The 15,964-nt window shown below is 39.9% G+C and overlaps 1 protein-coding gene and 1 long non-coding RNA gene across 5 annotated transcripts in view; both read right to left on the bottom strand.

Annotated features, from left to right (window-relative positions):
* Nucleotides 1–13,307, bottom strand: part of thrab (thyroid hormone receptor alpha b) — a 42,756-nt gene extending 29,449 nt beyond the window's left edge. For 2 of the 4 annotated variants that reach the window (XM_078278595.1, XM_078278598.1), the window contains exon 1: nt 13,130–13,307. In XM_078278595.1, coding sequence (XP_078134721.1) covers nt 13,130–13,185 — 56 coding nt within the window. In that variant the 5' untranslated portion in view covers nt 13,186–13,307. Of the gene's footprint in view, nt 1–3,143; nt 3,353–13,129 lie in introns of those variants that run through there. The other 2 variants (XM_078278596.1, XM_078278597.1) reach the window with 2 other exon arrangements.
* A 12-nt stretch (nt 13,308–13,319) lies between these two features.
* The window catches only part of LOC144535856 (uncharacterized), a 104,907-nt gene continuing 102,262 nt past the window's right edge, over nt 13,320–15,964 (bottom strand). Inside the window, exon 4 of the long non-coding RNA XR_013503702.1 lies at nt 13,320–13,493. This is a non-coding gene — a long non-coding RNA (uncharacterized LOC144535856). The remainder of the gene's footprint in view (nt 13,494–15,964) is intronic.

Genomic DNA, 15,964 nt, shown 5'->3' with positions numbered 1-15,964 from the left:
ACTCTGTTAAGATGCAACACACAGGCCTGCAGGTTACATTTGCTCTGGGAAGGAATTGTAGTACAGTATGTTATTTATGATCTGAAGGCATGATCCCTCCTTTGTTGCCATTTCTGATTCTTTTAGAGCTTTTGTAGCGTTTTAAGTTTTTCCCTATCTGAATCAAAGGTCTAGTGTAATATGTTATACAGATTATAAATCCCTTTGTGATTTGTATATATATATTAATAAGGTACTGACTATATTACTGAGGCATTTAGTTAGGGCTGGGCAATATTTATATCTATATTATTCCGACATCGATATACAAAGCTAGATATCGTCTTAAATTTTGGATATTGTTTATCAAGTGTTGTCTTTTCCTGGTTTTAAAGTCTGCATTACAGTACAGTGATGTAATTGTCTGAACTTACCAGACCTACTAGCTGTTTTAGTTGTTTCCTTTACCCACTTAGTCATTGGCTCCACATTGTGAACACACATGGTGATATAAAAACTCTAAAATTTTCCTCCTTGAGATATTGCTTCCAAGTTCACGCTCGACAACAGGTGTTTGGCTGTTGTCTGCTGTCACACCATTCCTTGCCATTTTGTACAAAGTGGTATCAGTTGCAACTCTGGAAAGCTACATTTGAATCAACTTTGGGAAAAAGAAGAGAAAGCAAACGTTTAAGTACTAGTTTGAACATTCCTAATGCAGTTGGATCATGTAGTTCCCAGTTCCAAGTAGTTATTTTGTTTCCGTTGTACTTTGCATGGTGGGATAACTCACTGTGAATTAAGTATGCATACCAGCATCTCTGGTTATTTTCTAATTGGTCACTTTCTAATACGTACTGTGGACCTGGGATTCAGTGATGGAAAAACATGGGTTTCAAGTCACTCAGTGCATGAAAACATATTCTTGTTTTATTCATGCTTTATAACGTAGAGATTTAATGTGAATCAAACGGTCTTATAGACAATATTGCACTGCTTCTAAATTACTCTCTAGAGCTGCACAATATATTGTTTTTTATTGTTATCGCGATATCAACTGGCGCAATAAACACATCGTGAAAGTCTGCGACATCGCGAAAGACTCAGATAATCAGTAGAAAACTGCACTTTCAAATGTAACTGTCATTATTTTTAATGGTGCTTTTATGTTCAATTCAATGTTCAATTTGTTCAATAAAATAATGTAGGACCTTTTTTTTTTTATTCAAATAGCAATTTGCTGTACTTTAGCAGAATACTGAAAGCAGTAAAACTCAGTACACTTTAATATCTGTTCATTTATAGTTATTTAACGCGATATTCAACAACGTTATCGCATATTTTCCTCATATTGTGCACAGTTTCTACTAGAACAAAGTTAGTGCCGGTCATGTGACCTGTAAGGTTTCATTTTACCGGTCAAATGGGAAAAGTTCCAGTCAAATATTTTCTGTGTTTATTGTGCTTAAAAACAATTGATAGGCAGGCTATATATAAAGAATAATATCAAGGGATGTAGATTTATACTACTTTTATTGAAATGTAGGCTACTACAGGCAGAGAGGGTAAAAGAATGAAATCAATGCACATAATTGTGCCGATCTGAAAACCACAATACACACAATTCAAACTGTGCAGAGGGAGACAATTACAATTTTCAGTCCTCATCATTTTTTTTCGGTCAATGACTGGTAATTACCGGACAATGGAAACTCAGATTGTGCAGTCCTATTACTCTCCTCTTAAGCCAGCATGTTTTTATGTTTCACACCATCAAACAATGTTTGCCCCTTGAAAACATAACAATATAATAGCCTGTTAAGTTCAGGAGTTGCTGTAATTGAGCTTAAATGTCAACTCAAACTGCCCTTCACATTTTACCTTGGCTTCAATTATAGCACTGTCTTGTTTTCACTTATGGTTTCCTTTGCCCTTTGTAGAATACATCAGATAGCTTAGCAGGGCATTAAATGAAGCTTCTAAACAGCCTATTGAGGCAACGCTTGATTTATCGCGATTGTGCGTGTAGTATCTTATTAGAAACTAAACTAAAGGATATAATGTTCCTGTCATGGGGTGCACCGATCGCTCCGTAGTGCATTCGGACGCCTCTGTTCCGCAATTTAGTGGATGAGTAACTGCACATTTATGTGTAAACATGTAAAAAGGTCCTGTTAGCAGTTAGAACCAGCATTATTTCGGCCACGTCCACAAAATGTGGCCTTTTTTCGTGACGCCTCACAAAGGCGGTAACGACACACACTGTGACATTACTAGTCAAAAACTCCTAACGAACAGATGAAAGGCCAAAACGCATAGAAAAAGCTGTGTTTAAAAAAAAAACAAGATCTGATGAATCCCAAAATAGCACTCATGAAAATATTAGCAGCCCTTGCGGCTAAAAGAGGAGCTTAGCACTCTTGGCTAGTGCTTTACACCGCTCTAAGAGAAAGAGGAAAAGAGGAAAAAAACAGTGTCAAGTGGCCCTAAGAAGCAAGCAGAAAGAAAACAAAAACGCCCACAGAGCAGCACCAACACTTGTTTAACTTGATGGTTTGAACACACAACTCTAAACAAGCATTTGAACAAATGAACAGAAAGAAAAACTAATTTGGGTGCTTATGCAAAAAAGCAGGCAGACTGACAGAATTTGAAATTATATCACACAGCCGGTGAACATGAGGCCACATGCGCGACAAATACAATTACGCCTGTTCATGGATGAAAACATAATGCAGATGTGAATATTTTTTTAAGGAATGCAAGGTTCTGCAGGTTGGGGCAAGATGCCCCATGTGCAGCGCAGGCATACCACAGATCGCTTTTCAAATTTCAGCTTTCAAAATCTGACGGGATAGGGGATTGCAACACAACGCTGAGTATACCAGGCCCCGCACACTGTGTGCACTCTCGGCAACCTGAGCCAACCCCACACATACTGTACTTTTTCCTCTGGCCTCTCCGGCACACACGCACACGCACACGCACACACACACACAGTATGACACTCAATGTTAACTTAACGTTGACATTTATTAGCATATGGCCCGATAGCTGTGCAGAATATGTACACATGCTGTACCAACAAACAGCCTAAAACTAAATTCAGAATACAGAACAGAAAAGTCAACATGAGCCAAAAAGATCTGATGAAAAAGACTTACAGTGCTGACCTGATGATGCAGTGGGACTGTAAAATATGCATGGCAGAGGAAAAGTGCTAGTTGAAGTTGCAGATGTAAGTAACTAGCTGTAACACAGCTCTCATACATAGACTTCTGTCTAGCTGTCTTTCTCACTCTCTTACACCCTGACGTCTCTACCAGTTGTGCTATGTTTAGCCTGCCGACCAACATAAATACGCTCTGCCTCTCCCTCCCTCTTCCTCTAATCTGTGGGACTTTCTTGCTCTGCTGCTAGTACCACCCAGTCTACCCTGATTGGAGGACAGCCAGCTTCTCCACCTGTGACTGTGACTGTGGAGTGCATCCAACATGTAATTGCTGTGCTGTCAGGTAACTGAGCACTCTCATGAGACTCGACTATTTTAGGACAGGTGCCGGTTTCATTAAGGCAAAAGCAGAGTGCATGAGCAAGTCAGCGATCAACACCAGTCAGATAACTATCTGTCCTTAAAGATAATTCCCCTCATGTTGGCACACCTAAAAGGACAACATAGCCATTTTACATGTTTAAATGTTGTTGTCAACAAATCCCACCAAAAGATCAAAACCAACAAAACAATGTGTTTAGTCTGTCTCTAAATACTCTATCTTTCCTAACCTGTCTGTGGCACTCAGTCCCAAACTCATTGGTTCCTTAATAAACAAATAAGATCACATCAACGTTATTGGTCCCACACTGGGGAAATTCAGGTCACAAATATATAGATTCTTAAAAAAATAATAATAATAAGGGCTCAGTAATTTCCAAAAACAGCTGCTCACTGACGTTTTTAGCAAACAAACAAGAGGAAATAGTGCATTTGTTGGGAACTATTTTCAGTGGCGGATTAATCTACATTCCGTGCTCTAGTGAGTATTTGTGGCAGCAGGACGGTGTGTTTGGGATTAAGTCAAAGATGTCACCCAGTGCAACAGTGTGGCTCACTCATGTGTTTTTAATAGTCTTTGGACAACAATGGAGCTCTATGGCACAGAGGAAGAAGATGAAGATACACAGACATAACTTGTTTGTTCTCTTCATGGGATTTGTTGACAATAAGAAAAATATGAAATATTGCCAGCCTTATACTTTGAAAGGTAAATTCACCCAAATTGCAAAAAGCCCAAGACAAAACACATACCTCTAGTAGTGTCTAGCAATTCACATAGTTTTAGGTTTTATGTATTATGGTTCTGAACGGCAAATAATGAAATGTAACAGTATTGTACATGTGTCTCTCCATAAACAATTTCCTGGCTACAATGTCTTGAAAGAAATAGCCTCTAGGATCTCTAAACAATATGCTGCTACTGAATTTTTTTAAATTTCATTTTCATTGCTGTGAGCACCACACATGAAATTCCAATCACCTCCATTACATTTGAGTGGTGCCAGAAATCTCACAGACTTCAAAACCACGGCAAATAAAACCCAAACTATCTGCATAGCTAGATACAACTATTTTTGGGTAAACTGACCCTTTAAGTGAAGAAGACTGAGAGGCACCTGCTCTGAAGCTCATGCTCTTTAAACAGACAGAACAATACAGAGACACTCCAGAGAATTATATCCATAACAGCGTCTGAATGAGGCTCCCTGTCCTATGTTTTTAGCACCACAGTCGCCTTTTATTTAGCATGCATGCTACAGGCCTACAGCTGGGTCCGTCCCGTCCTATACATGCTGCACTAATGGGACACTTTGTTCCCTTATGTATCCTGCCACTGTCTAAATTACAGGCTAAGCAAGAAGGGGATATACTGCAGCATGCCACTAAGTGAAAGCAAGACAACTCCCTCTGTCTAAATACACAAGTTTACAGCAACCCACACATAACCTATAATATTGAACATTGAGCTAAATCCTCAATATACATCCGGTATAATAAAACTATACAGACTTCATGGCTAAATAGCCTGTATTTAGCTCCAATGAGGTGACATCAATCATTTTCTGTGTATTTGGCTTCTTTAAATTTTATTCTATATTTTTCTAAAATATTTCCAAACTGTATGCATAATTACTGTTAAGTGATTCATTAAAAACAAATCTCTCTAACTGAATTAAATCATTTATATATTTTTTGAAAAACTCCAAAATAGGATTAATTTTCCAAACGACTAAATGTTTAATGTACAAACGTGCACATTTTATACAAAAATATCGGCCATTTTTAATGAACCCCAGCCATCTGGCGCTGCGTCCAACCACTAAACTTTTCCTAGAGATAATTCAGTCCTTTTTATTTCTTTGTGTATTTCTGTATTTTTCTAATTATTATTTGTGTGCTTGTTTTTTGCCAATTTCAATTATTTTTCAACTTTGTACTTCTGGCTACTAGGTTCATGGGGGGTGTGAGGGGTTGGATGGAGGGACAGGGGATGGGACTCTGTAAATAGGAGATTTGTTTGGGGATACTGTTCCTTGTGAAAATGAAAATGGAGACAATTACTGTGTTACTGCATTTGGATTGTAAGTTGACCACTCTGTTCAATGAAAAATATGAAAATATATTGGGAATTTTGACAAAAGAAATGACATGAATCTTTCATATTGAACGTGACTTTTAAAATGTAAACTTTAATTGTATTCGATAAAAATAAGTCCCAATTTAGCAGTAATACCTGCCTTTAATTCCACCGGGTAGACTATGCTGCTTGGTGTGGTGAGGCAAAACAATGCTGTGTAGATGAACTTATCTATGGCAGCTTATTTGCATATTGTGATTTGCATTTTACCAGTGAACAAAATCACAAAAAGCACTGATCACACTGCACTGATGAACTTGATATTTTTCCAGCTTGTTCTTTTGAACAATGGCATTTAATGATAGTAGCTACCATCATTTTAAATGGAAAACACACTGTACAGGAGCAGTGATTCCTGCAGTCATGTGAGATCATCAGTATCATCCATTTACACTTATTATCCACATGAATATAATGGCTCAAATTCTTTTGTGCTAATGCAACATTAATGCAGGTGTGCCCACCCTTTCAATGATCAGAAATCCGTTGTTCTTTCTCATTTTTTTTACCTTTAAAACTAAGTTTTCTGTCATTGTGGTCTCAGCTGTTAAGAGTCCTGTTGAGATCCCTGCAGGGGAAGCTCTGTTGCACAAATCCAGGAACAATAATTGACTGAGGAAGTTGACAGCATTGCGTCCAATTACTCTGATTAGCAGTGTTGTACGCACACACACACACACACACCTGCTGCTTCGCGCTCTCAAATTGGTGAAAATTGCCAGTTGAATTTTGGTTTACACACTTAACCGCAGTGTCCATGATAACTAAGGTTGCCGTGATCTGATGCAGGTGAAGATGAGGTCATCTTTCAGTAACAGTCCCATCAAAAATATTGCATTTTCAACTATAAGAAACACCTCGCAACATATGCATTGCAATCTAATACTCCACAGATTTCAATCGACAACAGGTGTGCTATTGTGTCATCCCCAGTAGATTTACTGTATGTATACACCTAACACATACAGTACTTCACGTACACGCCCATACACTAGATACAGAACATAGTTATTAACCAAACAAAAGACCTTAATCCTTTGACAGAGATACGGGTACGTGCAGTACAGTAGCTCCCATTCTATTGAACCTGATGACATTCACTGAGTTTCAAAGACTAACTAGGTATATAAATCTCCAACGAACAAAGAACCAGCGACGTTATAAAATCCATAGCAAGAGTACAAATAACAATGCCTTTGACCCACGCACGACAGGACTTCCTCCTGTCTCTGGACAGAAAAACACTTGTCAAAGGGAAGATTCTGAATAAGAGAGAGACTAGGGGGCTGTGGCCGACATTAAAGGCAGTAAGGAGGAAGACACAGGGAGACCTGACTTTTATGTCACAGGAGGTAAAAAAAACAAAAAACATTTTAAATGCATTATGTGGAAAAGGATCATACTTTCTCCCCGCGTGTCAAGATGCAAATGTTTTCTTTTGATAGGAGATAGTTCCTATTTCTCTCTACATGTGTGAGTGTATGTTCGGTAGACAGATATTCCTCCCACAGGTTTGAGTTAGGGATCGACCGATGTGTTTTTTTTTAGTGCAGATGCCGATACTGATTTTTTTTTCATCAGCCTTAGCCCGATACGGGCTGCGATTTTCTTGAGCCGATATTTGGAGCCGATACTGCTTTTGCTCCCTCAATTTACATCATAAAAATGTAAACCCTGCCACACTGGATTTGTTTTTGGAATCTGCTCTGCCATTTCTTTAAAAAATAATAAACAAAAACACAGATCAGTGTCACTTCTGCAATCATCTTACATTCATATCACCCAAATTATATGTGCAATGTGCATCATATGGATGGGTGCACTGCATATGGTTAACTGTGCAAGGGTAAAAGGCTTTCATCAAGATCTACAACATAGCCTTGATGATGCATTGCTTGCTGACATATTGTAAGACAGATGTAATCAGGTCATCACAAAATGTCCTTTGTCAACACATTTAAATAATTTAAGAAAAAAGTGCTTGATTTGTAATTTAAGACCAGTAATTTAAGACCAGTGGTGCTGGAAGCCTGCCAGGCTTCCAGCACCAGCACTCTGCTGCTAGTGGTGGAGGGGCAGTGCATGGTCTGCACGTGAACTGCAGCATCTCCAGCAACATAGAGCTGCCTGTGGACGCCTGTCTGTAAATAATGCCGGGAAAAAACTATCGGCGAACGCAGCAGCCGCGTATCGGCCAATGCCGATACACGTAAAAACACAAATATTGGCCCGATATATCGGCCGGCCGATAAAATCGGTCTATCACTAGTTTGAGTGTATTCCCTGACACAGATCATGCTGCAGAGTTATTATCACCCATCTCATGCTATTAACAGCTGAACAAAACAGGCCGTACCTGTGGTGAATAAAACAATCTGATGAGGACAGATACCCGAAAGGAAGTGGGAACATTATGTACAGTACTAATGTAATGCTACAGCTGACAACAATTCCATCTTATCGGCTCAGTAGTTAAATCAGAATCACTCTTGCCCAAGAAAAATGTAACCAACAATGAACTGCATGTGGTGATTTATTTATTTTATATATGTATATAACCTTTATTAAAGGGTAGAATATGAGACATTACAGCATTAAAATGTCTAAAAACGACTAGACCTATGTTATATATTTATGAGTTGTGTACAGGGCTGCACAATATGAGGAAAATATGCACAATGCGATAACGTTGAATATCACGATAACGGTATTACTTGCTATAAATAAACAGATATTAAAGTGTTTTCAGTTTTGCGTTTCTGCTGCTTTCATTATTTTGCTAAAATACAACATATGAACTAAAGGAAATCATTTCCAACCTTCTTTGGTTACACTTTACTTGAAGGTATCTACTAGGGCTGTCAAACGATTACATTTTCTTAATCGCGATTAATCGTTGAATTTCTATAGTTAATCACGATTAATCACGTTTTATCACATGATTCAAATTCTATTATTTTGCATTTCAGAACTGTTTTTAAGTACATATTAACAATGGAAAGCATGTCTTACCAGTGAATCTTGATTGGGAATCAAATGAATGCAAAGAAAATGACTTTATGAACTTGATTTTAAGATTTGTATTTGTTTATTATATATTTAATCTAGTCACACATTTGCATTTAACAACAACTTTGAATGCACCACGAGGCTGTAAATTACCAGTTTCATTGAACGCACCGTCTGTGTTTTTCCAACAACAGCAGCTGCAGATTGTTACATCCTGGTGTCGGAATCCTCTACAGTGAAATACAGACAAACTTTACACCGTTGAGCGTTAGCTGTCAGCATTGTAACCGTGTTTAATCCAGCTACTAGCTAGCGAGCAGGATGTGTTACGAGGAAGTACAGCAAAATAGTAGCCTGTTAGGCACGACGCAAAGCCGAGTGAAGTGAAAATAAATTAATAAATGGCGGCATGCGATTAATACGATTAAAAAAATTAACGCATTATGCTTGTCAACAAGTCATAAACGCTTATGACATAACGCTTCTTTTAGTAAGTGTCATTCGGTTTTTGTCATGACAAGTTAGGGTTAGGGTTCATGTGTCATGACTGTGTCATGACAGTGTCATGTCACTGTCATGACAGTGTCATGTCACTCTTATGTAAAGTCTTACCCATTCTTTTATTGAACAAATTGAACACTGAATTGAATATAGAAGGCACCACTAAAAAAAAGAATGACAGTTACATTTTAATGTGCCGTTTTCTGCTGATATTTTCTTTCAACTAACACCAGAAATCAGAGTGTCTGTCGCGATATGTCGCAGCCTTTCGCGATGTGTGTATTCGTATGGTGGTGGCAGGATGGCAGGTGGCAGAATAAAATCTGGGTGGGGAAAGTGAAAGAGCAGCGCTTGTCCCTCCCTCATTACCACCACTGAGGTGCCCTTGAGCAAGGCCCTTAACCTCCAACCGCTCCAGTGGAGCTGCTCAGTGGCCAGCAGATCAGACTGTGGTTGTACTGGGCAGCTTCCAGGTATGAATGTGGAACTGCGTGAATGTGACAGGTAGTCGTTGCAAATGAGAAATTGTTCTCAATTGACTTACCTGGATAAATAAAGGTAAAAAATAAAATAAAAATTGCGCCAGTTGATGGAGATACAAAAACGATATATTGTGCAGCCCTAGTTGTGTACTCACATTATCCCAAATGTTTCCAACAATGTTCAAACCCGGACATTTGGTTGCCTGTCGATGGCGTCATATGCCCTTTGTGTAAGCGTCAGTATTGTGGTTGTCTGCCAGAAGCATCATAAATTGACTATTTATCAGTTTTTAGGCCACATTTTTACAATACACTTTAGGGCTGCACGATATGAGGAAAATATCTAATTACGATTATTTTGACTGATATTGCGATTGGGATATGATTCACGATATTGGAGGGAATGATCATTTTTGTATCATTATAGTCATTAACAAATATTAAAATAAAAATGATTATAGTGTGATTTTTGCGTGGATCTGTACCCAGCAAAGATGTTTTATTTAGTCTGTAGTATACAATTTGTAGGCCGGGACATCTCTGCAGCACCACAATACTTCATTCAGAATGGTTTGATACATATTTTGCCTTTAACAAATATTGAGCCCCTACATTGCGATTTCGATTAAATTGCGATTAATTGTGCAGCCGTAATAAACTTTTTAGATCATGGTGATTTTTAAACTAAACGTCTGAAGTTACTAGAGAAACAATCTGACCTTCAGCCTCAGAGAAACACTGAATATTGAAGGAATCTCCAACCGGGAGAAGCTGACTGCAATAACGGTAATGGTGGTAAAGACTCACATGATCTCACGCCACCTCATGACCTCACCAAATGGAGTCTTTTGTTATAGTTTTGATTGAGATACCCCTGGAGGCAGAAAATGACATATTGTATGTTTAACCACGAAGTCCCTTGAGATTAAAGTCTCATTTTCTAGTGAGACCTGGCCAAGATGGCACACCATGACAAGTAGGGCTGTGCAATTAATTCAATTTTGATCGCAATTTCAGATCCTATAGATCACAAAAACAATGTAATTGAAAAACTATTATTTTGCACATTAGTTTTTGCAACTAAACTGTTATGTTGTCTTGTGTTCTGAATGAACAATTCACACTTTAAGATGTTTTCATTGTTGATTTGTTTAACTTTTTCACAAGTTCAATAAATGCAACATCTTCAATCAATGAGTAATTTTGTTAAATAATCTTGTTTTCAATAATGACTAGAATATTTATGATTAGGATTTTTTCCATAATCGAGCAGCCCTAACAGATACATAAAACAAAAAAACAATTGCACTCTTGTCTCAGTTTTGTTTATCATCTGGTCTCATATGTTTAAGTGGAGGCTCTCAGATAGTGCAGTGGATAAAAGCAGGCGGCCTCTTGAAGCACATCAACAACAAAGATTCCTGGATACAGAAAACCACACACACACACACACACACGCGCACACACACACACACACACGCACACACACACACACACACACACCACTGCGGCGTAAGCCTTTGCCACTGTTAATGCAACACACTGCAAGCAGCCTTGCATCAGCTGTGTGGTGTCACGTTAGGAGAAGTGATGCAAGCTGCAACTACATTTCCACCTTTGAACTAAAACCAGCATGACACACACTGTACAACAATTTATGCATCATAATGAGCCATCAAGCCAAAAAACATGAAGCTTTAAGAAGCAAACTGACACAAAAAAGCATCAAACTTTCTGGTTTTAGCAGCCCAGACAATGTTAATGTAGCTAATGTTTGATTGTCAGACAGAAAGTCTGTTCACATTTAAGCAAAATATATGGTTGAGCACTTATCAAACAATCTTCAGTCCATTGGTAAGGTGTATTTCCTGGCTGCATGCTGGTAACCATAGCATCACTTCAAAGAGCCCGAGCAGTTCAAAACAACAGGATGACAACATGCAGAGAGGAGGGGCAGAGATTTAACACAATCCACATTCAGTCTGAACACACTGCTGACATCTAACTCTATGCAGCAACGGCTCTAGTCTGAAGTCCCGAGAGCTTAATTCTTTGTGCTTTTAATTACCTGTGAGGTGCAAAGCACTGCAGCTACCACTCGGTACAGGTGTTGGAACACAAGCGGAGATACACTGAATTCTTGCACCCACACATCTCAGATATAAAAAAACGGACTCCTACATCCATGACCGCACCAACTGTTCCTGTCCCTGAATGCCAGAGCTGTTAATCTCCTGACAGGTGTTCAAGTTAGCTAAGGACTCTCTCCAGACCCTGCCGGATTGACTTTCTTAACACAAGCTTGTAATACAGTGCAAGGAGACACAGTGGAGCTGAGCTGCATTCTAGGCAGCCAGCTAATCTCTCCACATGGTAATAATAACATAAACCCATCCTGATATTGTTATTGTTACAAACATTTAAGTTCAACTGTAGAGACACAGAGAGAGCAAAATAATTTGGCCTGTTTAGTGTTGCCTTCAGGTGTTCTGCTTGTCGTAAACACAAGCGCTTTGTTTTTTAACAAAATACACAAGGAAATAAAGTTGACTTTATGAATGACCATAATGCATACATTTATTGTTTTAATTATTTTGTTGGCAAAAAAGATTTTTGTGACAGCCATATAAATTGGCTTTTGGCAAAATGCTGCTTGCAGTGTTTACTTCCTCAACAACTCTAAATGAATCCGTCTGTCTCTCTCTTTGTCCGTCCGTTCGTCTGTCCGTCCGTCTGTCCGTCCGTCTGTCTGTCGCTTCCATGATCTTCCTAAACATCCAATCCATATTTAAACATCCAGACGCGCTTGTGGAAGTGACATCTGCATTACAAGAAAGAGAGATTCACTTTTTAATGTCCCCTCAAACTATCATTAACTGAGCTCCCTTCTCAAAGCCAAAGCAGATTGATACTGACTGATAACGCTTTCATTCACCCAGAGGGCCCCCCTCCTCTTGCAGCAGCACAACGAGAAAGGCTCCATTCCACTAATATTATGTTTTCATTTATGAGAAGGGGGCTTAAACAGTGCAGTATTTGTGTTCGGGCTGGCCTGGCTGCTTGTGATTCTAAAGAAATGAAGGAGTAGGGGGTGGGGGAGTGTTGGGGTCTGATGTAGCTTGAAGCCTAGTTCTCAGAAAAACAATTTAGTAGAGAGGAAGAGAGAGGCGGTGAGGAAAAAGAGGCGGCCATGGGAAAGATTTTAGACGATAAAAGAGAGAGTAAAAAACAAAGATTCCCTTTTTGGATGTCCTCAGAAAACCTCCATACATAACACCATTACATAACAGAAAGCTATGCCTGCTTCATTTCAGGGATGTGTTTACATCAGGAAAGATAGGAGTTGAGAGTTCTTGAGGCAAAGGTTTAGTGTGACTTGAGCAATCTGAAAAAAAGCCTTTTAAATAAGTGGAGAATTTGCTCTGGAAACATCCAAATGCGTGTCTATAAAAACCGATAACTCACCGTTTCTCTTCTCCCTCTGATGGGTTAGGGTCTTGCTCTTTGGGCACGTCTTCCATTCACCTTAATTCCATCCAGCAGCCAATCATGAGAGACTGAGGCAAGCCCCACCCTCGGATGCACACTTTTCATTCGCCGGTTGGGAGGTCTCTATCAGTGAAACATGATAGGGTCCTGTCCCTAGTTTGAGGGGGGGAGGGGGGAGGAGGGGGATGGGTGGGGGTTTCCAGAGGTTTCCAAGGTGAGGTCGGCTCGCTATGAAACTGCAAAGTATGGAAGATGTTGGAGGTCAATCAGCTGGCACTGCGGCCAGGGGCTTGAGGCGGATATCAGTCCCAGGAATGCGGAGAGTGGAATGGGATCCAATCTGGAAGAGAACAAAAGACACAGTCAGATTACACTGTCTTGAGAGCTGAAACTATTAGTTTATCGGCACAAAATTAATTTGTATGTTGTTTTTAATAATGCAAAATTCACTGTTTCAGACTTTAAAAATGTGAATATTTGCTGGTGTTATTCGTCTTCTATGATAGCAAATTGAATAATTCTGGCTTTTGGACTGTTGGGCAGACAAAACAAGATACTCAAATTGGGAAAATGTCATGAGCATGTTTCACAATTAATTGTGTAATTGAGAGACGTTTTCTAGCGGAGCGGCATGTCCGACCGCTAAACCCCGTTAATCAGCACAAGTTATGATTGAATTTTAAACCAGTTTGCCGTCTCTTTCTTATTGATCAGACACCCTGCCTCTCTGTACTCCATATGCCTGATATTGAAGATAAGATAATAATGTTAAAGGAAACAGGTAATGCTGTGATATTGTCACACCAAGCACAGACACACAGACTTTTAAAAGGGAGCTGTTGTTTGAATAGAGGAGACATTGCTATTAAATAGATTGTTTTATGTTTAAATATTTTGAATAAAATGTCCACACTCTAACTGTATCACTTGCAGAAAGCCTTTGCAGAAAGCTTGATTATATCAAAGCTCTATCAGACGCTGAGCCACGCCGCCACCCCCCTAGCGATTGGATCACCTATTGGCGATCTCGAGTAACCACGATTGGACGATATGAAAATGACCTGTAAGGCTGGCTCTCACAGGCCAGCAGTGTGATGCACTGGCCATCCTATCATTATTGGCACAGCAGTTGGTGTTGACCCACTGGAAATCGATCAAGGCACCATCACATCAATTGGGTACAAAGTGTTATGGAACATCTCATGTTTGAAAAAGTTACGCTACAAGAGGCTCTGTGCAAAAATTCTTTAGAATCTGGGAGCCCTTCCTCTCTTACTTCGAACAAACGATTGTACCCAAGCAGAAGTATAGATTCCCTGACCAGACCTTCCTCCACAGCGCTGCGGAGGAGGGTCTGGCTAGGCAAACGTGCTGTAGTTTATTGGCATGTCTTTAAACCAATCACAATGGTCTTGGGGGGCGCTAAGCGCTAGATGGAGCCCCAGTGCGACTGCAAGATAGTTTGGCCTGTTTAGTGTTGCCTTCAGGTGTTCTGCTCGTCGTAAACACAAGTGCTTTGTTTTTTAACAAAATACACAAAAAAATAAAGCTGCTAAAGTGTATTTCTTTCTTTATGAATGACCATAATGCATACATTTATTGTTTTAATTATTTTGATGTGACAGCCATATAAATAGGCTTTTCACAACATGTGTACGTTCAAAGGTTGTTTTAGTCGTGCAACAGATTGGACAGATAGTCTAGCTAGCTGTCTGGATTTACCCTGCAGAGATCTGAGGAGCAGTTAACCATAGTCCTCAGAAATCCACCGGAGGTTAGAACACAAAGAAAGCTGAAGGTACCGGACATCCGGCCGTAACTGTACGTACACACCGCCGCCGACTTGAGCTTCTAAAGTTACAGAAAGTCATTCATTTTCAATGGAAGCTGGCTTCTCTCAGCTGCAAGGAGCGGCAAATCTGTCGGCATCGTGTTTTGAGCGACCAGAGCATCAATCAGAAAGTTGAAAGTATGTCAACTTTATGGTAATGAGCTATGACGCGGTTCAGCGGAAAGCAGCGGCAAACGTCAGCAACCAATCGGAATATAGACGCCCTTCACGCTGGCTAATTCCGGAGAAACATACGATGTAAACTTTCGTTCTTACCAAAACATTAGTTCCGAGAAAATGGAGGAAAAGCTCATCATCGCCGTTGCTGGGTTCCCTATCATTTATGATATGACGTTGTTTGCGTATAGGGACCAGTTAACGTTACCTGCCGGTCACATCGTCTCTAAACAGTCCGCTCACAGTGAAGTCCTGCACGGATCAACAGCTGGCAGCTGCTCGCTCTGCCTCCATTCTGCTGCGGTTCAGCGGCTAACTGCTAACAGACACCACTGCGACCAACAAACAATACAAATTCTGTCATTATATATGTAATTTATAAAAGGTTTCTAGTGTCAATGTATTGGCCGTGCAATGGCTGCTTGTGCTTTTTCTTCAATCGTGTGTTGAACATGATCGAAGAATGCTGCCACGTCAGAGCAGCCAACGTGTCAAAAAGCTTTCCCGTACTTTTTGATAAGCATCCTTGACAGGGCGGCCAGAGCTTCTTTGTAGCTCAAGTTGGCGACAGTGTGTACGTACAGTGAAGAGTGACATCCGGCGGAATTTCCAGCGGAATTTCCGGCGGCAACGGACCAATCCCAGAAGTGGAACTTCGGACTGGTACCTCCAAATATGGATACAGACAACTGGGTCAGAAAAAGGAAACATGTCCACGTGCAGCAGATTACATTCTAGGAGTCACACACCAAGTTAAAATGGAGGCCAGAGGGGAAACTATCACCTTCAACTGCTGCTACAAC

The sequence above is a fragment of the Sander vitreus genome, chromosome 21 (genome assembly GCF_031162955.1).
Source record: "Sander vitreus isolate 19-12246 chromosome 21, sanVit1, whole genome shotgun sequence".
NCBI classification, from domain to species: Eukaryota; Metazoa; Chordata; class Actinopteri; order Perciformes; family Percidae; genus Sander; species Sander vitreus.
This window is presented reverse-complemented; position numbering and strand designations above follow the sequence as displayed.